The sequence below is a fragment of the Bufo bufo genome, chromosome 7 (genome assembly GCF_905171765.1).
Source record: "Bufo bufo chromosome 7, aBufBuf1.1, whole genome shotgun sequence".
Classification (NCBI taxonomy): Eukaryota; Metazoa; Chordata; class Amphibia; order Anura; family Bufonidae; genus Bufo; species Bufo bufo.
The window spans coordinates 230,967,000-230,992,156 of record NC_053395.1 but is presented as its reverse complement, the minus strand read 5'-3'; the positions used below and the strand labels follow the sequence as shown (position 1 = coordinate 230,992,156).

The 25,157-nt window shown below is 48.5% G+C and overlaps 1 protein-coding gene across 6 annotated transcripts in view; it reads left to right on the top strand.

The window, feature by feature from the left end:
• The window catches only part of CLASP1 (cytoplasmic linker associated protein 1), a 122,879-nt gene extending 107,420 nt beyond the window's left edge, over positions 1 to 15,459 (top strand). For all 6 annotated transcript variants that reach the window (XM_040440823.1, XM_040440822.1, XM_040440819.1 and 3 more), the window contains 9 exons: positions 7,609 to 7,752; positions 8,415 to 8,521; positions 9,221 to 9,371; positions 9,502 to 9,748; positions 9,835 to 10,025; positions 10,397 to 10,525; positions 13,044 to 13,250; positions 13,337 to 13,453; positions 13,859 to 15,459. In XM_040440823.1, coding sequence (XP_040296757.1) covers positions 7,609 to 7,752; positions 8,415 to 8,521; positions 9,221 to 9,371; positions 9,502 to 9,748; positions 9,835 to 10,025; positions 10,397 to 10,525; positions 13,044 to 13,250; positions 13,337 to 13,453; positions 13,859 to 13,945 — 1,380 coding nt within the window. In that variant the 3' untranslated portion in view covers positions 13,946 to 15,459. The remainder of the gene's footprint in view (positions 1 to 7,608; positions 7,753 to 8,414; positions 8,522 to 9,220; positions 9,372 to 9,501; positions 9,749 to 9,834; positions 10,026 to 10,396; positions 10,526 to 13,043; positions 13,251 to 13,336; positions 13,454 to 13,858) is intronic.
• Positions 15,460 to 25,157: the final 9,698 nt, after the last annotated feature.

The following is a 25,157-nucleotide window of genomic DNA, read 5'->3' as shown; positions in this document are numbered from 1 at the left end:
CGTCTTCTGGGGTCCTTTCTGGAGGCCTGTCGGTGCACAGGCTCGTCTTCTGGGGTCCTTTCTGGAGGCCTGTCGGTGCACAGGCTCGTCTTCTGGGGTCCTTTCTGGAGGCCTGTCGGTGCACAGGCTCGTCTTCTGGGGTCCTTTCTGGAGCCCTGTCGGTGCACAGGCTCGTCTTCTGGGGTCCTTTCTGGAGGCCTGTCGGTGCACAGGCTCGTCTTCTGGGGTCCTTTCTGGAGGCCTGTCGGTGCACAGGCTCGTCTTCTGGGGTCCTTTCTGGAGGCCTGTCGGTGCACAGGCTCTTTTCTTGCTGCTGCAGACGGATCTAATTATGGTTTTAGTGAATGCCCAGATACAGTGGCTTCACAGTGGGTATATATGCAGTGTGCAGAGGTCATTGTGCAGGGAGGGAATAGATGAGCTCTGACACCTATTGTGAATGGTGGATCCCGTCTTATTTATACACAGCAGTGATATCATTACAAGCAGGTTTAGAATAATATATAACTGCACTAAAGTGATCTGTACAAAGCAAGATGTTTCGGCAATTATTAGAGAGGCCAGTGCAAAAACGGCAGGGTCTTATCTTTTTTTGTTTAAATATATGGAATGCATGGAAAATTTAAAACATCATCAAAAATTCTTTTAAATATTAAACATAAAAAAGTGATTTATACAGCAGGTCATTTTCTGATGACACATTACCTTTAAATAGAGAAAAGGTAGGATCCGTCAACAGCAGCTCAGTTTAGGCAAACTGCGCACAAAGTAGAAGGATTCATTCTTGTTGGTCTCATCATCCCCATCCAATAACTGACGTTTCCATAGCATCATCACGACGGCATACAAGGAGATTGACCCCTGACCTCAGTAGGGGCAGGAACAGAGAAAGGATTAAATTCCCCCCCCTCCCAAAACCGGTGTTTCCTGTCCCTACAGAGGACAGGGCAGAGAAAGGTCTCCCTGTATGCAGGGAGATGAAGCTTCCATCCGGTGTGGTTAGCTTTTTTCTTTTCAGCGTACACCATCCTGGATCATGGTGTTCCCCTGCCCTCCCACGGTCCTGGTACTAACGCTGGGCAGGTAATGGATCGGGAGGACTCGCTCTGGTCCTATCTGGAGCCTGCTCCCGGGGCGACGTCTCCCGCCTTACCTCTAGCAGGTCAAGCCGGGTTTGCGCGCCCGGCGCTTCGGGTGCTTCTTCATTACGTCACTTCCGTCGGATGGAGTGACATGGACAGGCGTGCGGCGTACTTCCGGCTAAAAGCCGAACAGTGTGTTCCGGGCTAGAATATTAGGGACATGATTTTGGAGGAGTGGTCTGACCCTGAAAAACGTTTAGGGGTCTCCACCGCCTTCAAAAATCGATTTTGTTATTTGATCCTGAGGAGTCCAAATTTTTTTATCAGATCCCTAAAATCGATGTCCAGGTGGCAAAGGTTAATAAAAAAAAACATCCCTTCCCTTTGAAGAAGCTTCCCAGTTAGGGGATTCCATGGACAGGAAAGCAGATACCCTTTTGAGGAAGTCATGGGAGGCTGCAATGTTTAACATCAACCTCTGTGGCCAGATCTATGTTCCTCTGGCTTAATGAATTGGAGGACCACATTAAAAATAAAACCCCTAGGGAGGAGATCCTACATTCCCTACCCCTTCTCAAATCAGCCACCACATTTCTGGCTGACTCCTCGGCCGAGTCGGTCCGATTCTCAGCTAGGGATGGTGCCCTCTCCAACGCTGCCAGAAGGGCACTTTGGATGAAATGTTGGTCAGGGGATAAAACATCTAAAATGAAGCTCTGCTCTATTCCATTCTCGGGAGAATGTGTTCGGCCCTGTATTGGTTAAGATCTTAGAAAAGGCCTCTGATAATAAGAAGGGTTTTCCCGAAGACAGGCCCTATAAATGCCGTTATCCCTTTCATTCCTCCTCAAATCAAGACAGATCATACAGGGGGAAAGGGAAGAACGGGCGCTGGAGCTACCCCAAAGAGGGTAAAGAAGGAGGTTTTCCTACCTCCCACTCTAAACCAAACGATAAACAATGATGCCGCGGTGGGGGGGAAGGCTCTCAAACTTCCTGGGAATTGATCTCCCAGAATGCTTGGACAAGAGCGATCATAGGCTCAGGATACAGGATAGAGCTGTCTTCAAAACCCCCAAACAGATTTTCAATAACTCGCTTCCAGACGAATCTATGGCAGGAAATTCAAGACCTTCTAAAAATGAACGTGATTACTCAAGTTCCCCTCCTACATCAGGGGAAGGGATTCTACTCGAACCTTTTTCTGATAAAGAAAAAGAAGGGTTTGTTTTGTATGATAATAAATTTGAAACTTTTAAACAAGTTCATCTTGTATCGGAAGTTCAGGATGGAATCCCTGATGTCGACAGTACCCTTGTTAACCCCAAATGTCCTGATGTGTACGATAGATCTACAAGATGCCTACTATCACATACCAACTCCCAAAAATTCCTTTGGTTTGCCATCAGAGACGACAGAGGCCGAATCCATCACTATCAATTCAGGGCACTCCCGTTTGGAATTTCCTCGGCCCCGAGGATCTTTACAAAGTTAGTAGTGGAAATGGTGGCGTTCTTAAGGAAAGCGGGCCTGACGCTAGTTCCATAGCTAGACGATTTCCTTCTAATCAGCGACAGTCCAAGTTAGACAGGATTAGACTTAGACACCCTTCTATCAACACTAGACAAGCTGGGATGGATGGTAAACAGGAACAAGTCTATCCTTTCACCTTTCACAAAAATACGATTTCTGGGGATGATCCTAGACTCCCAGACCCAGGCTACCTTTCTTCCCCAGGACAAGATCGCAGCTCTACAACGGAAAGCAGAACATTCCAGAGGAAGAAAACATGCTCAATAAGAGAAGCAATGAGCCTGTTGGGTCTATTAACCTCATGCATTCCAGCAGTACCCTGGAGTCAGAATGATTTCAGACCCTTACAAAACTAGATCCTCTGGATCTGGGAGAAACGATGATCCTCGCTAGACCGCAAAGTATCTATCCTACCGCCAGTAAAGAAGTCCCTAGATTGGTGGAAGCTTTCCTCAAATCTGTCTAAGGGGACACCGTGGCAGAAGATTCCCTACATTCAAGTCGTTACAGACGCAAGTCTTTCAGGCTGGGGCGCGAAGGTAGGAGACCATCTGTTTCAGGGGACCTGGCCCCAATCAATCAGGTCACGGTCATCAAATTACAGGGAACTGGTCTGGGAGACCCTAAAAGTGACGAAGAGGATTCTTCAGTGTTAGCATGTGAAGATCCTTTTAGACAACACGACATCCATCGCTTATCTCTCAAACCAAGGTGGGACACGGTCAGCGGCTCTTCAGTCACTATCATCCAAAATCTTCACCTGGGCAGAGCAAAAAGTGAGCTCCATCTCAGCGGTTCACCTCAAGGGTGTATTAAACCAAGAAGCAGACTTCCTCAGTCGCCACAGGCTAGACCAGACAGAATGGTCCCTGAACGAAGACGTGTTCCAGATGGTGGTGGACAAATGGGGAAATCCCGAAGTGGATCTCTTCACCTCAAGGGCAAACTCGAAAGTGGGAGTATTTTGCTCCCTAAACCCCAGGGACAAGTGCAACCTATGGGCCTTGGATGCATTCGCCGCAAGATGGCATTGGAGACTCTGTTACACCTTCCCTCCACTACCATTGATCCCGAAGATAATTCAGAAATTACATCAGGACAGATCCACATTAATCTTAATAGCCCCGTTCTGGCCAAAAAGAGGCTGGTTTTCTTCTCATGAAGTTCTCCATCCGGGAACCTTGGCCTCTTCCCATCAGGAAGGACCTTCTGCATCAAGGTCCAGTCTTATACCCCAATCCACAGTTTCTGAAACTGCCTGGATCCTGAGGCCCAGCTCCTGAAAAGACTGGGATTGTCGGACAAGGTAATACACTGAAAGCCTCTAGGAAGAAGGTGACCTCAGCAATCTATTTAAAAATATGGAAGAGGTTCTTTTTCCTGATCGGCGGATGTTGCTCCAAATTTAAAAAAGACCAAACATTCAGAAAATTCTAGACTTTTTACAGCAGGGGCTTGACTTAGGATTGAGACCTTCCACTCTCAAAGTCCAAGTATCTGCTCTTGGCTGTTTTTTTTTATCAGGATATCGCAGGCCACCTCTGGATTAAAAGGTTTATGAGAGCGGCCTCTAGACTTCGTCCAACTATTAAGTCACGAGTTCCTTCCTGGGATCTAAACATCGTACTCTCAGGACTGACGTTACCCCCCTTTGAGCCTATAGCTGACTGCTCGATTAAACATTTATCACTAAAAACGGCCTTCCTGATTGCGATAACATCCGCCCGTAGACTAGGGGAAATACAAGCGCTATCCCTCAGAGAACCCTATCTACGTATCTTGGACGACAGGATAATTCTCAGATTAGATCCAGGTTTCCTCCCCAAAGTTGTATCCAACTTCCATCGCAGCCAAGAGATCATCCTACCTTATTTCTGTCAAAACCCCTCAAATAACAAAGAGTTAATCTTCCACTCCTTAGATGTCAGACGCTCCGTGTTAAATTACATCGAGGCTACCAAGGATTTCAGGAAGTCCGACAATCTTAGTCCTGTTCGCAGGGAAAAACAAAGGCCAGAAAACTTCCAGATCCTCTCTGGCCAGATGGATCAAAAACACTATCTCTCTATGCTATGAGATTCAGAATCTCCCATGTCCTGTTAACCTGAGGGCCCATTCAACCAGAGCCATGTCATCCTCTCAAGCTGCGAGGGCTGGCGCTTCCCTTCATGACATATGTAAAGCGGTCACATGGGCCAGCGTCCATACTTTTGTAAAACATTACAGACTCAACCTTTCCGGGGCTTCTGATCTGTCTTTTGGACGTAAGGTCCTCCAGGCGGTTGCCCCCCCCTTGATATATATTTAGTATATCTCCTTGTATGCCGTTGTGATGATGCTATGGAAAAACCGGAATTAGTACTTACTGGTAATTCAGTTTCCATGAGATCATCACGAGGGCACGTTATTCCCTCCCATTTTTTTGTTCTGTGCTCTCGGGAGGTCTCCGGAAGGTATTGGGTAATATCTTCCTTCACTAATCTTATTCTTACTCGCCACCTTTTTTACTCTGTATGATTTTGGAAACACTGGTGTTTGTGGTAGGAGAGGGGAATTTAATCCTTCTCTGTTCCTGCCCCTACAGAGGTCAGGGGTCAATCTCCTTGTATGCCGTCGTGATGATCTCATGGAAACTGAATTACCGGTAAGTACTAATTCCGGGGTTTTTTCTGGGCTCTTCCCATTTCTTGAGCCGTCTGTGTGATTTGTGGGCACCTTTTTGTAGGCGCTCTGTGATTTGTGGGCACCTTTTTGTAGGCGCTCTGTGATTTGTGGGCACCTTTGTAGGCGCTCTGTGATTTGTGGGCACCTCTCTAGGCGCTCTTTGTGATTTGTGGGCACCTTTTGTAGGCGCTCTTTGTGATTTGTTGGCACCTCTCTAGGCACTCTGATTTGTGGGCACCTCTCTAGGCACTCTGATTTGTGGGCACCTCTCTAGGTACTCTGATTTGTGGGCACCTTTCTAGGCGCTCTTTGTGATTTGTGGGCACCGTTGTAGGCGCTCTTTGTGATTTGTGGGCACCTTTCTAGGCGCTCTTTGTGATTTGTGGGCACCGTTGTAGGCGCTCTTTGTGATTTGTGGGCACCTCTCTAGGCACTCTGATTTGTGGGCACCTCTCTAGGCGCTCTTTGTGGTTTGTGGGCACCTCTCTAGGCGCTCTTTGTGGTTTGTGGGCACCTCTCTAGGTGCTCTTTGTGATTCGTGGGCATCTCTCTAGGCGCTCTCTTTGTGATTTGTGGGCACCTCTCTAGGTGCTCTCTTTGTGATTTGTGGGCACCTCTCTAGGCGCTCTCTTTGTGATTTGTGGGCACCTCTCTAGGCGCGTGTTTCCAGTTCGTTGCTCCGGATGGCGTTCTGCCATGACTTGTATTCAGATCCTGCTGTAATAGTGTCTGGTCTCCGGGCTAGACACGGGGGGCTGCCTTCCGTGTCCCCTTTAATAGTCTAATCATCGTTCATATGTAGAGGGTTAAGTGGCTGTCTGATAAGCCCCTCGTGACTGATCCTTCCCTGATAGACATGAGATTGTCGGACCCCCGTAGTCCCTGTATATTTGTGGTTTTCAGGGGCATCTCCACTGAGTGCATCCCCGGTCTGTGGCAGCTGCTCTGACCTGTCCTCAGTCAGTCCTGTATGTGTCCACCCCCCCCCCCCCCCCCCCCCTCTTATGTAGAGGCCATGACTGTCACCAGGGCAGCGGACGCTCCAAGCTTCATGTTTGTTCCTGCTGTGTCACATTCACCGGGTAATGATTAATGAGAGGATCCTAAATATAGAACCGATACAGGAGTGGAGCGCTGAATACTACCGTGCACTGCATCCGTCCAATGGATCCTGAGCGGCCACTCCACAGACGAGGACGGGATGGCCGCTGTATGTGTCTTCAATATATCTGGGACGTTATTGACCCAGTTATTGAGAGCTTGTCTGGTTTTGGCAGAAATTGCATAGATTAAAGGCACAGTTCTCACCAGTTGCCCTCGCCAATTTTACTGGGGCAAATTATGCCGCTAATGATTTTGGACTGACGTGACTTGCAATGAATGGTCTACCCCCCCCCCCCCCCTCACAGAGATGATAAATATAGTGATCAAGAGAAACCAAAAACTCGGAGGCGACGGGAGCCAAGAGTGATCTCTGATAATGTCTGATCGCCCAGCGTGCCTCATCTACAGTCCCTTGTTGTGTACGGTCCCTCTGTCTGCTCGCGGTCCCTTGTTGTGTACGGTCTCCCAGTCTGCTTGTGGTCCTTGGTTGTGTACGGTCCCCCAGTCTGCTTGTGGTCCTTGGTTGTGTACGGGCCCCCAGTCTGCTTGTGGTCCTTGGTTGTGTACGGGCCCCCAGTCTGCTTGTGGTCCTTGGTTGTGTACGGGCCCCCAGTCTGCTTGTGGTCCTTGGTTGTGTACGGGCCCCCAGTCTGCTTGTGGTCCTTGGTTGTGTACGATCCCCCAGTCTGCTTGTGGTCCTTGGTTGTGTACGGTCCCCCAGTCTGCTTGTGGTCCTTGGTTGTGTACGGGCCCCCAGTCTGCTTGTGGTCCTTGGTTGTGTACGGTCCCCCAGTCTGCTTGTGGTCCTTGGTTGGGTACGGTCCCCCAGTCTGCTTGTGGTCCTTGGTTGGGTACGGTCCCCCAGTCTGCTTGTGGTCCTTGGTTGGGTACGGTCCCCCAGTCTGCTTGTGGTCCTTGGTTGTGTACGGTCCCCCAGTCTGCTTGTGGTCCTTGGTTGGGTACGGTCCCCCAGTCTGCTCGTGGTCCTTGGTTGGGTACGGTCCTTCAATGAAAGGAGTGTGTGTCACCCTGGCCTCATATTCCTGACCCCCGAGAGGTGGCGATGTGAATGTGGTCACTGTGTGGTCTCCGCTCGCTATATCCAGAACTTTCACTCTTGTCTCTGTATCCAGGACCTCTTCCTGATGTAGATTGTGGCCCCTGTGTGTCTTGCGTGGCCCCCAGTGATCCCTTCTTCATCTTCCTGACTCTTTTCTCATTTTAGGCGGCACAGATTGTCCTGATCTCTCTGTTTGAGCTGAACACACCGGAGTTCACCATGTTACTGGGAGCGCTGCCGAAAACCTTCCAGGACGGCGCCACCAAACTACTGCACAACCATCTGAAGAACTCCAGCAACAGCAGCATGGTAGGAGCTCCGCGCTCAGTGTGTGGTGCCTCACGCCTCCCATGCTATGGATTCCTTGAGAATCATGTGGATGACTGAAATTACTGCAGTACTACGGAGAGCATCTCCCCCTGCCCCATGCAGCAAGAACTGCCGGCCGAAAGCGCCCCACACCCAACTAGAGATAGAGTTGCTACCCCAGGGCATCCCCTCCTCCCCAGCAAGAACTGCCGCCCCAGGGCCCCCCCTCCTCCCCAGCAAGAACTGCTAGCCCAGAGCTCCATCCCGCCCAACCTAGCAATTATTGCCAGCCTAGATCGTCCCCATCCAGCGAGTACTGCGGCCCAGAGCACCCCTCACCCAGCCAGAACTCCCCCCCAACCTAGCGAGTACTGACAGCCCAGCTAAACGGAAATGGAGCTTCATTATTGAATAGTGAAAAGTTCTGTAGGTTTCTATTTGTCTATTTCAAGATCTGTGCTTGCTGTCGGAGTACACATACTGGACAATACAAGCCTAATATGTCAGATCCAGTCTAGACATTCTTTGCTGTTAGTCCAGATGTTGACCTGTGAGAAGCTGGGAAATCCTCTGGGCGAGGGTCAGGCCGTGGGGTCCTCCCGGTTGAAGGTTTTTCTGTGTTTGGTTGATGACGCATAATAATCATCTCTTTCTGATTTTAGGGCTCCCCAAGCAACACAATGGGCCGAACCCCCTCCCGACATTCAAGCAGCCGGTCAAGTCCCTTAACGTCTCCAACTAACTGTTCTCACGGTGGCCTCTCCCCGAGGTAATGATAAGAGGTGTCATTGTCCTGTTGTCAAGTGGGAAGAGCAGTTGTCGGGGAGGAAGGTGGCAGTGGTTGTCCTGAGAGAGGTGGGAGGCGTAATCCTGGGGTGGAGGCAGGTGGGAGGAAGTGTCATCCTGTGGTAAGGCAGGTGGGATGAGGGGTCATCCTGGGGGCAGTCAGGTGACATAAGGCATCATCTTGGGTGGAGTAAGGTGGGATGAGGCATCATCGTGGGGGGAGTAAGGTGCGTCATCCTGGTGGAGAGGGAGGTGGGAGGAGGCGTCGTCCTGGTGGACAGGGAGGTGGGAGGAGGCGTCGTCCTGGTGGACAGGGAGGTGGGAGGAGGCGTCGTCCTGGTGGACAGGGAGGTGGGAGGAGGCGTCGTCCTGGTGGACAGGGAGGTGGGAGGAGGCGTCGTCCTGGTGGACAGGGAGGTGGGAGGAGGCATCCCTTGTCATCATCCTAAGAGGGAGGAGTTGTCCTGGTGCCCCAGCACACGGAGCGCTGCTCATATTGGTGGCCGGCATGTTCTCTCCGGAAAATGCCGGTCGAGGCTGATGATGAGGGCAGTCGCTGGATCCTCTGCCTGTCCATCGGCCGCACATCGCCGGTCTCGGCTTCTCCTCTCGATGCCGCCATGCTGGAGTGTGATATTTGTCAGCGCCTTCATTAGTTTTTCTTGGGTTTTCTCATCTGCAGTTTGCTGGATTATGACACTGAAAACCTGAATTCTGATGAAATCTACAGTTCCCTCCGAGGAGTCACTGAAGCCATAGAGAAATTCAGCTTCCGCAGCCAAGAGGATCTCAACGAGCCGTTGAAGAGGGATCCAAGGAAGGACGGCGATCTGGTAAGATCTACGAGCAGTGAGCGATGTCTGGGACAGTGTGATCCTTGTCATCTAAAGGAGCCAGCTCCCGGCCCTCCAGCCACCCAGGCAAAGAGGTGTAGACTGACACGATTCCTTCCCTTCCCCCGAGGTCTCCCGTGAGGCTGGAATGGCGTCTCCTGTCAGTGACCTCCGTAGCGGATCGGACATGGTTGAAGGCGGTCGGATGGCGCTCGACAACAAGACTTCATTGCTAAACACCCAGCCGCCTCGAGCGTTTACTGGGCCACGTGGGCGAGACTACAGCCCCTATCCCTACTCCGACTCCATCAACAGTTATGACAAGACCGCCCTGAAGGAAGCCGTGTTTGACGACGACATGGACCAGCTACGAGATGGTTTGTTGCGTCTGATGTGTCGGTGGATTCTCTGTGGTTCTCTCTCAGTAATTTATGCGCCGATACGTTTTCCTTCTGCCCTGCAGTTTCTATTGACCACTCTGACCTGGTCGCCGACCTGTTAAAGGAACTGTCCAATCACAACGAGCGGGTGGAGGAGAGGAAAGGCGCGCTGTGCGAGCTGCTGAAGATCACACGAGAGGACAACCTGGGGGTCTGGGAAGAGCATTTCAAAACCATCCTCCTCCTCCTCCTGGAGACTCTGGGAGACAAAGACGTAAGAGTTTCTCATGGACATCACCCCATTAGAGTAGGAGCCGCGTGGACCTCGGAGTAGTCCCTTTAAAGGGCCCGTGTCCAGGCTTCTGTAAACATGGTGGTTACAGATTCAAATGTTTTGTAACTTCCTAATTGCTCATCTTATTAATTTTCTGTCAATGGAATGGAAGTTGTACAGACTAGGATAGGTTGCCTCCAGAATGTGAATGCTTGTTTCTATTCACTGACAGCAAGCTGCGATCTTGACATTCACATGTGTGCAGCACGATTAGCAGAGGCCTGGTTATTCTCTGACTTCCGGCCATTGATTCAGTTCTCCATTTTCAAGCGACATTTCGTCTTCTCACAGATTTCTTTTTCATTTCTCAGCACGCGATTCGAGCTTTGGCGTTAAGAGTTCTCCGGGAAATCCTGCGGAACCAACCGGCGAGGTTTAAAAACTACGCAGAGCTGACGATCATGAAGACGCTGGAGGCGCACAAGGATTCTCACAAAGAGGTAAAGTCACAGCCTGTGCAGAGAATAAAAGGGAGGCAGAAACCTCAGAGCGGCGTCCACGGTGGGATCATAGGGGCATAGAAAGTACTTGTTCAGAAACTCTGCACCATCTATGTGAATGGAAATATCTACCCTCACCCAGAGGCTGAGATCCTGTCCCCACCTCGTCGTCCTTACACATTATCCTTGCAGACTTGCACTAATGCATTGTAACGACCCATCCACTGTGAGCAGGACTAGGCAAGAACAGATTTTCGGCATCTGGGTTTACACCCTGACATTTCCATTCACTAACAGCAAGCAACACTTTTGACGATGGCGAGTCTCTAATAAACGTCCTTGTATAATGATTCATCTTAGTCAACTAAGACTGCTGCATGTCGCTGCTTTCAGTACTACCACCCCCATTGTGGGCTGATCTCCTGGACCGCTCCCCGGGGTGATTTCTGGTTTGTACCGCTAATTCCGCGGTGGTGCGTACACCGCCCGTCTCTCACCTTCTCTCCGCCGCTCGCTCTGGCAGGTTATACATGCAGCGTCACAGGCGAACAGTCAGAGGTTTGTTAGATTTGCTGATAAGATTCCAGGAGACATTGTGTTCTGGCATCGCTCGTTGGATGGTTTGACTCCTCGCCAAGGGCGCTTCCTAGAGAAACTGTGCCATCCCGGGCTGTAGCTGCACATATCTGAGCGGAGTGTATTGGGGGCGCATGTGTCCCCCCACAGCCGGGGTGCTGAATATGGTCATCAATCGGAGTCCACCTGCAGGAACCTCCTGCTGAGGAGTAGGGACTAAATGCCCTATACGGATCCTTCCTGATCTACGTGTGCACTAGGGTACAGTGTGTGTACGTGACGGGTACAGTGTGTGTACGTGACGGGTACAGTGTGTGTACGTGACGGGTACAGTGTGTGTACGTGACGGGTACAGTGTGTGTACGTGACGGGTACAGTGTATGTACGTGACGGGTACAGTGTATGTACGTGACGGGTACAGTGTATGTACGTGACGGGTACAGTGTATGTACGTGACGGGTACAGTGTGTGCACGTGACGGGTACAGTGTGTGCACGTGACGGGTACAGTGTGTGCACGTGACGGGTACAGTGTGTGTACGTGACGGGTACAGTGTGTGTACGTGACGGGTACAGTGTGTGTACGTGACGGGTACAGTGTGTGTACGTGACGGGTACAGTGTGTGTACGTGACGGGTACAGTGTGTGTACGTGACGGGTACAGTGTGTGTACGTTCTGCTCTCTTTTTCCCCCTGAGCCCTAGTCTGTGCTGCACGTCTGGGGGGAGCGCAGTGCGGGTTAATATTTACAGGTACATTCCTGTGGACGCAGCCAACGCGACTAATGAGCGAGAGCCGCTCCGGAATACATTACCCTCAGGCTGCACACAGGAAGCTGGTCCTCAGCTGGGGGGGACACAGGACTGCAGAGTGGTCTCCGGTCCATACAGCTGGGTGCACAGCGACCCGCCCCAGGAGTCAGAGAAGACGGGGGAGGGGCTGTCAGTGTATGATGTAGATTACTGCCCCCCCACCCATCTTCTCTCACCCTACAGCTCAAGAGCTTCATAGACCAGAAGCTGACACTGGAGTCCGAACAAGAGGCTCCCAGCTCCCCGGCTTCGCTCATAGTCAGGGGTCGCGGCCCCGCATTTACTGTCATTCCTTATAATAAGACTTTCGGATCCGTCTCTCCAGCAGTTCCTCCATCTTTGTGCCGCTGTCAGTAACTGCAGCCTTCGGGTATTACCTTTTCCCAGAAAACATGAGAAGTCTTCCACGTTGCGACCTGGGCATCTGCGGTGCGAACTGCAACACCCAGTCATGTCCAGGGAAACCAGTTACCGGAAGCCCCTTATAAGCACCACATTCCTAGGTACCGGCCCAACAAGCCTGATCCATAGTGAAACCAGTATCCGATCCAGCAGAAGGATCGGCATCCTCCATTATCATAAAGCCTTCATTGTAGACGCTCACTGCTTCTGGTCACAGGCACTACTACCCCCATCAATCAGCAGGACCAGACATCTCAGCAGATTCTGCTCCAGCGGCAGGAATGGCATCGCCAACGTCTTCTGTAAAGGTTTATGGGCTGTATACATGACGGCTCTGCGGGATGATTAGAGCGAATGCACGGCACAGATTCGAGAGCCTATGATGTCATCGGTGCAGACATGATATAATGTACACCATATTCCAGTTATGTGAACACCATCCAGCGTCTCAGAGTGTCTAGAGTCATTTCAGATTTCATGTAAAACCTCTCACTGCTGAGGGTCTGTTACAGCTGAATCCAGTTTAAGCCAAACATTTCACCTGCACTGATACGTTGTAGCAAAGTAGCAGGACAGGAGAGAGATCTGTGATGCTGATGTATTTAGCTCACAGTTCGGCCTCTGGATGTAAACGGTTAATGCTGCCATATATTGAGGGAGTCCGTGAGAATGACGTCCGTCTGTGCAGATGCTATCAGGTTGTCAGTATTTGACTGCTGTGTGTTTCAGGTTGTCAGAGCAGCAGAAGAAGCTGCCTCCACCCTGGCGAGCTCTATCCATCCGGAGCAGTGCATCAAGGTCCTGTGTCCCATCATCCAGACGGCCGACTACCCCATCAACCTCGCCGCCATCAAAATGCAGACTAAAGTCATTGAGCGCATCTCAAAGGAGTCGCTGCATCAGATCCTGCAGGATATCATCCCCGGCTTATTACAGGTGCCCCCCATGAGGTCTCCTCGTTTCCTCTCTGCGCTAGGTTAGCTTTGTCCTCCATGGTTACTGAGGCTTTATTCTCTCTGCAGGGCTATGACAACACGGAGAGCAGCGTCCGTAAAGCGAGCGTCTTCTGTCTGGTAGCCATTTATTCTGTGATTGGAGAGGAACTGAAACCTTACCTGGCGCAGCTCACAGGCAGCAAGGTAAGATGGGGGCGTCCTGCCTCATTATGGGGTAACAGTGCTTACACCCCTCACCGGTGTGTGGGGGACATCCCTGGCGATCACAGCGATCGTTCTGGCCTTGTTCACACAACAGCGGTGACCTCTGACATAGTCTTAACGTCGAGGTGCGGACTCTTCTAGTGCTGACGTCTCCTGGTCCATAAACTCGAGCAGCCGCCAGAACACGCACAGGATGCCATATTGTTTGCGCTGTGGGCGTTCTGTGACGGAGGAAAGTGCAGAGCTAGGAGGGTCCTAAATTCTGGGAATTCCCACATCCTGGTCAGGTCCTGCAGACAGTCCGCTGTTCAGGGACGTTCGCTCGCGGACTGCCGTCTCATCAGGTGACAAGTTTATTATTTATTTTCTTTTTGTTTCCCTCAGATGAAACTTCTGAACTTGTACATTAAAAGGGCGCAGACCACGAACAGCAATAGCAGCTCGTCCTCCGACGTCTCCACACACAGTTAGTGGCATCGTTCTGTCCTGGGGCGGCTTCTAGAAAGTGGCATCTGAGCGTGCGCCAGCACCTTCCGTGCGCAGGACGTGTCCGATGGCGGCCACAACTAACACTAATAGAATTGACGACTTCACCACTGGAGAAGCCGGCGAGGCTCCCAGGGCTCCAGCGCTGAAGGGCTTTTATTTGTCCAGAAAATGCCGTTTCTCTTTTCCATTTGCTGAAACTTCCTAAAACAAATAAAAAACTGCCCAATTCAGAGCGGCGAACGAAGACGCCATCAGCTGCGCCTCTCGAGGGTTGATGCAATCAGTATTTTATTTAAAATGTATATGAATTCTCCGCTTCTTCTTCCTTCATAAATTGAATGTAGAGATTCCGGATCCAGTGATGAATTCCTCCAAGGAAAACCGCCGCTCAGCGTTGGCGTTAGACGCTGCAGGCGCTGATGGTTTGCATCTCTTCTCTTTCCTGTCTTTCTTTCTGCTGTTTTATTTTGTAAATACTCGGTGCTCGTTTTACTGGCGCCGTATCCGCAGAGGGAGCTGGTGACGCGGTGAGGGTCAGCGAAACACATTAAAACAATTTCACATTCAGCGACTGGACAAGACCTTAATTAGATGTCCTCAGCGCGTGCGTCTGTGCCATCTTGTGTGCACAGGAGAGTTCAGCAGTGAAGGCGCCATTTTATTGTTTCAGTAAAACGTCTGTCCAGCGTGATGCAAGCGTCAAAGCTTTTAAAGGTTTTTTTTTTTTTTAACTTAATCTCAGTGGTGACGAGAGTTGTCAGGGCGTTTTTTTTTTTTTTTGTTTCTTTTTACATTCTCGACCTTTCGCTGTGAGTGAAGCTGCGCATTGCGGAGGAAGCTCCGACTCCTTCCAGTAGAAGAGTCGTCGTTTTAAGTCTTAGTCCAAGTCTTTCTCCTGTGTAGACCTCACAAGATGGCGGCTGCAGGGGCAGAGCTACAGATGATGCATGAGATGGTGTCTCCTATGAGGACTGGCAGCGGATGAACCTCGGTCACCATGCATAAAGCCCCGACTCGGCTCCTCCCGCCGCAGTTTAGTCACCTCTGTTCTCACTGTGCCGCCATCTTGTGCATCCATCTGCTCATCACGTGAGGCAGTTTTTGGTTCTTTACTTTGTTCCTTTATTTATAAGATATTTAATCACCCTGTAAATAGGAAGCTCCACATGTTCCTCGTGAGGTTGAGGCGCCTGCCCTGTATGTATGATGCTGTAATGGAAGGCGTGGATCAGCTCTCCTGAACCTGATCTACTCCACCAGTGCTCCGGGCAATTTGTATATGTATCTTCGTGGCCTGTTGTTACGCCAGGTGCCCCCCCCCCCCCCCACCACCACCACGCAGGTGGAGTGCACCTCGGCCTTCAGTTTTGGAGTGCTCTGCTTGATCCTTATTGACTGTTAAGGTGTAAGTGTGGCGGCCGAGCCCCTCAGCCTCCGCGCTCCTGCGTACTTGTCAGAAGTGGCTGTCGGTCTAATAAATTAAACATTACTTGGAAGGATTTATTTTTCTTTTGTGGCCTCTTCTTTTTCTTCCAGCTGAATGCAGCTTCACTGATAACATAACCAACGGCTTGTCAACGGCTCCGACCTCCAGCCGTTTGTGAGAGCCGGAACCACCGCGCTTTATAACTAATGAAAAGTAACAAACTCCACGCAGAAAGATAAGAAAACAAAGCAGCTTTCAAACCAAATCCCACCTTGTAGTCTCTTAGTATTGCGGAGTGGTCGCAGCATGTGTCCCAGCTCGTGGTCAGAGTGTGGCGCTCTGGACGTTGCCTACTAACAGCCTGTCCGATCCCAGCTCCATTGTCCGATTATCACTTGTCCCCCTGATAAGCATCACACCCTGCGTATTCTGCCCGGCAGGGTCACCATTGCACCTCGGGGGAGGCTGCAGCACCACCACCATTTACAGTGCAGAACGGAGGAGTACATGGGGTTAATGTGCATGGATTATAGCTCTGTATTTATAATATCTGGATTGTTCACGTTTCCCGGGTATCATGACGATTGTACAGATGTTTTTCCCCCATTATTTTTTTTTTCTTTTGTTGCATTAACCTGTATGTGATTAGAATTTGCTATAAAAGAAACAAGGAGAAAAGAAAAAAAAATCCTGAGTTTGCTTTAGAATAAATTCAATTTATGTTTATGTGTGGAGTTTTTCATTCAGGGGACTGGTCCCTGTGGCTGCTATCCCATAATGGGAGAGCAGCAGCGGCGACAGGAACCGCTGATCAGTCACTGCTATGGAGAATACGTCCTCCAGGGGATGTGATAAAGCTGCTGCATTTCCATTTTTACAGAACTCTGCACATCCGGTGTTGGCTTTTTCGGAGATCCAGGCGCTCAGATCCTCGTCTGTATTTATGGTGTAATAGCCCAATCTGTGCACGGGAGTGAGAAAAATACAGGATGCACATAGAAGATGTCCCTAATCTGCAGACTACCGCCGAGATCTGTTCACACCAGGCAGATCCAGTGCAACTGAAGAATCCATTCATCAGCAAGAACATGAATTTCTGCAAGAAATCTGTTACATGTGAACTGTTCAGGAACTAAATTGCAATAAGTTTATGGAAGTTTTCTTTTGATGATGTGCATGCGGGACAGGTGAGATTTCTGGCGCACACTAGGAAGCTTCAGACAGATGTGAGTAATGCAGTGGTGATTGTGCACTAGATCTGCCCTGTAAAAACGATTCAACCCCTCCAGATGTGACGGTGACACCAAGACCCTGGAAGATCTTTAAAGGTAGAGGGTAAAAATGAATACAGCAAAAACCTGCTACAGTCTGTAAGAGATGGTGAGAACGTCTGCTGCGTCCCAGCACTAAAATCGTACCCTGAATGGCTTCTGCCGGGCTTAACATGGCGGCAAAAATCCCACTGCACATCATCCACATGTTGAGGATTGACAGAGCTGGGCGCAGATACGGACAGGAGGAGATTCTGTGCCGTTCAGCTCGGTCTGGACTGTGAAGCTGTGACAGTCGGATCCTCCAGCTGATGTTGAAAATGTCTTCAGGGGAGGGGTGACATTGTATGTAGCCCCAAGAGGAGGATAGATAATCTCTGCTGCTTCCGAGATCCTGACTTTCCTCCTCGTCCTCCTTGCAGCGAATTTCCATGGAGACGGACCCTGGATAATTGGGTGGCAGGAAGCGGACGGAGTGACTCAATTAGTGCAAAATCCCCATTAAACTGTCAGGTGTCGGAGAAGAAGTAAACAGGTCATTCTCGCTGAGGAGGAAGATTTCATACATGGACCGAAACTGGGAAAATTGCTTGAAGTCTCCAATAAGACCCAAGTCATAAATGATCAGTTTCTTGAGAGAGTGAACGCAGCCATCGATCATAAGCTGCCGGGGCGACTGGAGAACGCGTGCGTCCTGCTGTTATAATAGGACCCGCTGCAGCCCGGGTAAGAATGGACTATTATTGGCGACAAAGGGTATTAAGCACCAAGGTTTAAATCTCCAACATTACAGTTAGTTATGCGGACAATAATAGGACATGTTCTATCTTTGGACGGAAACGGAACGTAAACGGGGAAAAAAAAAAGTTTGTGTGCCAGAGGCCTAACCAGGATATACACGCTATGGAGAAAAGTATTGGGAAGCCGCTCCATCGCTGAGTTCACGTGTTTATGAATAGGCAAAAATTCCCTCCCAAAAGACCCTCTCCAGAATGTAGTAGAAAGCCTTCCCAGACCAGGAAAGGGGAGCAACTCCATACTAATGCCTATGGATGTAGACTAGGATGTCCATGTGCCCCCAGTACTTTATAGTACCTCCACCTAACCAGTACACCCCCAATAGAGGCAGTATACAGGTTCTTCTCAAAAAATTTGCATATTGTGATAAAGTTCATTATTTTCTGTAATGTACTGATAAACATTAGACTTTCATATATTTTAGATTCATTACACACAACTGAAGTAGTTCAAGCCTTTTCTTGTTTTAATATTGATGATTTTGGCATACAGCTCATGAAAAGTCAACCTTCAAAAAAATTAAGTTCAGTTCTGCACTCAATACTTGGTCGGGAATCCTTTTGCAGAAATGACTGCTTCAATGCGGCATGGAGGCAATCAGCCTGTGGCACTGCTGAGGTGTTATGGAGGCCCAGGATGCTTCGGCAGCGGCCTTAAAGAGGACCTTTCACCTGTATAAACGATGTTAACTGAGTATGCTGCCATGTAGAGCGGCGCCCGGGGATCTCACTGCACTTACTATTATCCCCGGGCGCCGCTCCGTTCTCCCGTTATAGGCTCCGTTACCTTTGCTTCTTAAGTTATAGTAGGCGGTGTCTTCTCTTGTACTGTGGGCGTCTCCTTCTCCTAGGCTGCAGCGCTGGCCAATCGCAGCGCACAGCTCACAGCCTCGGAGAAAAAACCTCCCAGGCTGTGAGCTGTGCGCTGCGATTGGCCAGCGCTGCAGCCTAGGAGAAGGAGACGCCCACAGGACAAGAGAAGACCCGCCTACTATAACTTAAGAAGCAAAGGTACCGGAGCCTATAACGGGAGAACGGAGCGGCGCCCGGGGATAATAGTAAGTGCAGTGAGATCCCCGGGCGCCGCTCTATATGTCAGCATACTCCGTTAACATAGTTTATACAGGTGAAAGGTCCTCTTTAAGCTCATCCAGAGTGTTGGGTCTTGCGTCTCTCAACTTTCTCTTCCCAATATCCCGCAGATTCTCTATGGGGTTCAGGTCAGGAGAGTTGGCAGGCCAATTGAGCACAGTAATACCATGGTCAGTAAACCATTTACCACTGGTTTTGGCACTGTGAGCAGGTGCCAGGTCGTGCTGAAAAATGAAATCTTCATCTCCATAAAGCTTTGCAGCAGATGGAAGCATGAAGTGCGCCAAAATCTCCTGATAGCTAGCTGCATTGACCCTGCCATTGATAAAACACAGTGGACCAACACCAGCAGCTGACATGGCACCCCAGACCATCACTGACTGTGGGGACTTGACACTGGACTTCAGGCATTTTGGCATTTCCCTCTCCCCAGTCTTCCTCCAGACTCTGGCACCTTGATTTCCGAATGACATGCAAAATTTGCTTTGATCCGAAAAAAGTACTTTGGACCACTGAGCAACAGTCCAGTGCTGCTTCTCTGTAGCCCAGGTCAGGCGCTTCTGCCGCTGTTTCTGGTTCAAAAGTGGCTTGACCTGGGGAATGCGGCACCTGTAGCCCATTTCCTGCACACGGTGGCTCTGGATGTTTCTACTCCAGACTCTGTCCACTGCTTCCATAGGTCCCCCAAGGTCTGGAATCGGTCCTTCTCCACAATCTTCCTCAGGGTCCGGTCACCTCTTCTCGTTGTGCAGCGTTTTCTGCCACACTTTTTCCTTCCCACAGACTTCCCACTGAGGTGCCTTGATACAGCACTCTGGGAACAGCCTATTCGTTCAGAAATTTCTTTCTGTGTCTTACCCTCTTGCTTGAGGGTGTCAATGATGGCCTTCTGGACAGCAGTCAGGTCGGCAGTCGTACCCATGATTGCGGTTTTGAATAATGAACCAGGCTGGGAGTTTTTAAAAGCCTCAGGAATCTTTTGCAGGTGTTTAGAGTTAATTAGTTGATTCAGATGATTAGGTTGATAGCTCGTTTAGAGAACCTTTTCATGATATGCTAATTTTTTTAAATAGGAATTTTGGGTTTTCATGTGCTGTATGCCAAAATCATCAATATTAAAACAAGAAAAGGCTTGAACTACTTCAGTTGTGTGTAATGAATCTAAAATATATGAAAGTCTAATGTTTATCAGTACATTACAGAAAATAATGAACTTTATCACAATATGCTAATTTTTTTAGAAGAACCTGTATATCTCCATATAATGAAGAAAGAGAAGAGAAGCTCAAAGTACCAAAAAAATTATATTTTTTAAGTTATATCAAAACATGATTAAAAATACATGCAAGTGATGCCATGGACAAGGTAGATAGGAGCAGGGAAAAGGAAAGAACAGGCGCCACCCTGGGAGAACACACAGGTCACACAAAACATAATGCAGGTTTGTAAAGGTCATGGGGAAATGCTAGATACAATGACCAGCCCATAGACCAAATGTATCAAGGACAAGTAAAGTAATGTAGAGTGAGAAGAAGGTCAGCTGGAAAAACAACCACGGCAGTAATACATAGTATGCTGAACGGAAAGGTAAAGAATGGTGGATAACCAGCAACTGGGGTATAGAGCCAGGTGTAGAATCTCAACACCGGCAACAGTAAGCCATGGAGGTATAGCTATGACCTAAAGCTCACCTGAAAAGGACCGTGTGTGGATAACAACCCAGGATGGCGCTACCCCAACGCGCGTTTCGGCATGCCTTCGTCAGGGGGTAACGCCATCACTGTGAACCAAACATTATAAAGTCTCCCTAAACCAATAGAAGAGCAATGCTTACCCGTCCCCAGGTGTGTTTGCAGACTGGCGCGCGAAAATCCTGCACGAACATCCCGCCAGCACGCCCACCTCACGTGACAAAGTTACCTGATCGGGCGGAAGTGGCGTATGGGCGCGAGGCGCCGGAGGCGGTGCCGAATGACGCGCGCACGCATCACAGAAGGGGAGGAGAAACAGAACGCCAATATGACAAATTGCATTCCCCAGCCATGAACTGAATTACATCCATTAAGAGCAAAAATGAAAAGCAATAATGTAAAGTAATATAGAATAATATAAGGCGCGCCGGCATACATATCTCTGATGGACAATATAGAGGAAATATGCTTATTATATAATAAAAAATAAGCAAATATGAAATAAAGTATAAAATATATATTGTGTATCCTATATGAAACAAAAATATAGTGGTAAATATGCAAGTATATACATCTAAAAACCACCAATCTGTGATAACCACAAATCATAATTAGGACAACAAGACATATCATGATTACATTCACATAAATGTCAATTTACATCAGCAATAAGTCCGGAACATGATAGTGGTAATCAATAAATAAATAATTGTATGAAATAAAGAAATGTAATAGAAATAGCCAAAAATAGTGAGGAAGGTAATAAATAATGAAATAGAGTCGATAGAATGGTGAGGTGAAATAAATAGTAATAAATGCATGACATGATGTAGATGACAGGCCCAAAGTGTAAGTGTACTATAATGAATATATTGATGAAAACTAATGTGCATGTATGTAAATAATATGAACATCACAGATCTATAGTCCCAATGGACAATAATCTTCTCTCCCCCCCCCCCCCCCCCTTTCCTTCCCCTTCCCCCTCCTTTTTCCCTTCTCTCTTTCTTCCTTCTCCCTACCTTCCTCGCTATTTTTGGCTATTTCTATTACATTTCTTTATTTCATACAATTATTTATTTATTGATTACCACTATCATGTTCCGGACTTATTGCTGATGTAAATTGACATTTATGTGAATGTAATCATGATATGTCTTGTTGTCCTAATTATGATTTGTGGTTATCACAGATTGGTGGTTTTTAGATGTATATACTTGCATATTTACCACTAAGTTTTGTTTCATATAGGATACACAATATATATTTTATACTTTATTTCATATTTGCTTATTTTTTATTATATAATAAGCATATTTCCTCCATATTGTCCATCAGAGATATGTATGCCGGCCGCCTTATATTATTCTATATTACTTTACATTATTGCTTTTCATTTTTGCTCTTAATGGATGTAATTCAGTTCATGGCTGGGGAATGCAATTTGTCATATTGGCGTTCTGTTTCTCCTCCCCTTCTGTGATGCGTGCGCGCGCGCGTCATCCGGCACCACCTCCGGCGCCCGAGCGTCCATTCGCCACTTCCGCCCAATCAGGTAACTTTGTCACGTGAGGTGGGCGTGCTGGCGGGATGTGTTCGTGCAGGATTTTCGCGCGCCAGTCTGCAAACACACCTGGGGACGGGTAAGCATTGCTCTTCTATTGGTTTAGGGAGACTTTATAATGTTTGGTTCACAGTGATGGCGTTACCCCCTGACGAAGGCACGCCGAAACGCGCGTTGGGGTAGCGCCATCCTGGGTTGTTATCCACACACGGTCCTTTTCAGGTGAGCTTTAGGTCATAGCTATACCTCCATGGCTTACTGTTGCTGGTGTTGAGATTCTACACCTGGCTCTGTACCCCAGTTGCTGGTTATCCACTATTCTTTACCTTTCCGTTCAGCATACTATGTATTACTGCCGTGGTTGTTTTTCCAGCTGACCTTCTTCTCACTCTACATTACTTTACTTGTCCTTGATACATTTGGTCTATGGGCTGGTCATTGTATCTAGCATTTCCCCATGACCTTTACAAACCTGCATTATGTTTTGTGTGACCTGTGTGTTCTCCCAGGGTGGCGCTTGTTCTTTCCTTTTCCCTGCTCCTATCTACCTTGTCCATGGCATCACTTACATGTATTTTTAATCATGTTTTGATATAACTTAATAAAATATAAATTTTTTGGTACTTTGAGCTTCTCTTCTCTTTCTTCATTATTGCACTCGGAGCTTGTACCGAGTTACCTTTTTACGGGTGCCCCACTGTGGTCACATTGGGTAGGCACTGTCCTCCATCCCTCTTTGGGACACCCGGGGTCTCCCTCTCTTATATCTCCATATAACCTGACGCACCACCACCATCAAACCCGATACTTGCCACCATGTAACCCCCTCAGTGCATACAGATCCTGAGGAGTCTGTGAAGGGATAGAGGAAACGTGTTCTTCCACATTCTCATGGGTTCACTTGCTGTGCACAATGACACCTGGCGCTTAGTCTACGGACGGATGGGGCAGTGGTGACAGCTCTGAGATCAGTAATTCTGGCTCCGATGCCAGGGAATGTGAAGGGAGTGTGACCATTACTGGATATGGATATATTCACAGGTGTCCCCACCTTGCCTAACAAATCCTGAGAGGACAGAGGCGCAGCAGCTAAACGTGTGTCTATGAAGGACAAGACATGTCTGGCTTCACCCGGAGCCCCAGTCTCGGGTCCTGCCTCTGCCCCGTCATCTGCTCCATAGCCGCGCATCATAAAGCCTCGCTCACATTAACCACTGTTCAAACAGAGGATGGAAATGGAAGCAGCGGCCGCCGCAACTTACAAGATAAATATAAATTAGGAAGGTTTCTTATTTCAAACAGTGGATGGAAATGTCTTGCTGCAATGAGCAGGCAGGGAAGGGGTTAAAAATACAAGAAGGGCAAAAAGGAGAAAGGTTACTGGACTCATATGATCATGAAAACCAAGCAACAGTAAGGCTGCGTTCACGCTGGCTTTTTGGCTTTCCGTTTCTGAGATCCGTTCAGGGCTTTCACACGCGGTCCAAAACGGATCAGTTTTTCCCTAATACATTCTGACTGGATAAGGATCCGCTCAGAATGCATCAGTTTGCCTCCGATCCGTCTCCATTCCTCTCTGGAGGCCGCTTCCACATTCTGTCCGCGATGTGGTGCGGAGCAAGACTGATCCGTCCTGGCACACAATGTAAGTCAATGGGGACGGATCCGTTTTATCTGGCACAATAGAAAACGGATCCGTCCTCCATTGACTTTCAATGGAGTTCACGACGGATCCGTCATGGCTATAGAAGACATAATACAACCGGATCCGTTCATGACGGATGCATGCGGTTGTATTATGGTAACAGAAGCGTTTTTGCAGATCCATGACGGATCCGCAAAAACCGCTAGTGTGAAAGTAGCCTAAGAGGCAAGTCAGGAAGGTAATCGGGATTACATTATTACTTTTTCGACACTAATGGTACTTTCACACTTGCATTTTTGTTTTCCGGTATTGAGTTCCGTCCTAGGGGCTCAATACCGGAAAAAAACTGATCAGTTTTATCCCCATGCATTCTGAATAGAGAGCGAACCGATCAGGATGCATCAGTTAGTCCCTCTTACGTTTTTTGGACGGAGAAAATACCTCAGAATGCTGAAGTTTTCTCTCCGGCCAAAAATACTGAACACTTGCCGAAATGCCGGATCCGGCATTAATTTACATTGAAGTGTATTAGTGCCGAATCCGGCATTAAGTGTTCCGGCAAAACTGATCCGGCTTTCCGGATCCATCAGTTTGCGTTCAGATTGCTGAATCAGGCAGTCTGTTCCGGCGACGGAACTGCCTGCTGGAATCCTCTGCCACAAGTGTGAAAGTTACTAAGGGGCGGGACTGTGACAACCTCTAAGGCCTCATGCACACGGCCGTAGTTATGGGCCGCGTCCGAGCCGCAGTTTTTGCGGCTCGGATGCGGACCCATTTACTTCAATATATAGAATATATATAAAAATATAGCATGTCCTATTCTTGTCTGTTTTGCGCACAAGAATAGGCATGTCTACAATGGCTTCCGTTTTTTGTGGACCGCAATGCTTTTTACCAATGCTCTTTTTATTACAAATGTTGGTACATATCGGTGAGTAGTGATGATAACATCTTAACAAAGAACAAAACATAATAAAATGTTCGGTACAAGCAGCGGAAACGAGTCATGTCTCCGAGCTAGTAAATATTGATCCGAAGACGGTGTCTGATGATAGACAGGCGATGAAGAGCGGTACATGAAGATAAATAACTGCCAAAAATGAGGTCAGAGATAGAATTAAAAGAATATAGGTGGGGGGGGGATCTAAAGAACGTGCTATATGAGAGCAGAGGCTGTAGATGACATTTTTAGCTTAATTGAGGGTCTTCAAATCATAGAGTGACATGAGGCCTGTGTCTGGGGATGTCTAAGCGCTCATCATTAAGGCCATTGAGTTCAATATACATTGGATGTCATAATTTATAACTAGATTCTCAAATCACTATTGTGTGTTCTAAGAGATGCATATATATAGTTGTTCTAGAGGAAAGGTAAGACTTTATGGACTAAAGCCCCTGAAGAGCTTCCAAGGGTTCCAAATTTTTAGGAATGACTGTCGAGTATGAGTTTCCCAGTGAGCTAGTTCTTCAAAGCGGTATAGCTGATCTACCTTGTCTGTCCAAGCAGAGGTAGTCGGAGCAGAGTTGTCCCTCCATAGATAAGTAAGCCGGCTGCTGTGATGAGCATGGTAGGCAGGTTGTGGGGAGATGGAGGAAAGGTCTTGTTTGGGCACCATAGCAAAATCCGTTTGGGATCCAAAGTGATTTTCGTGGGACAGATTTGGTGCATCACTGAGCTTATTGCAGTCCAGAAAGGTTTTATACGGGG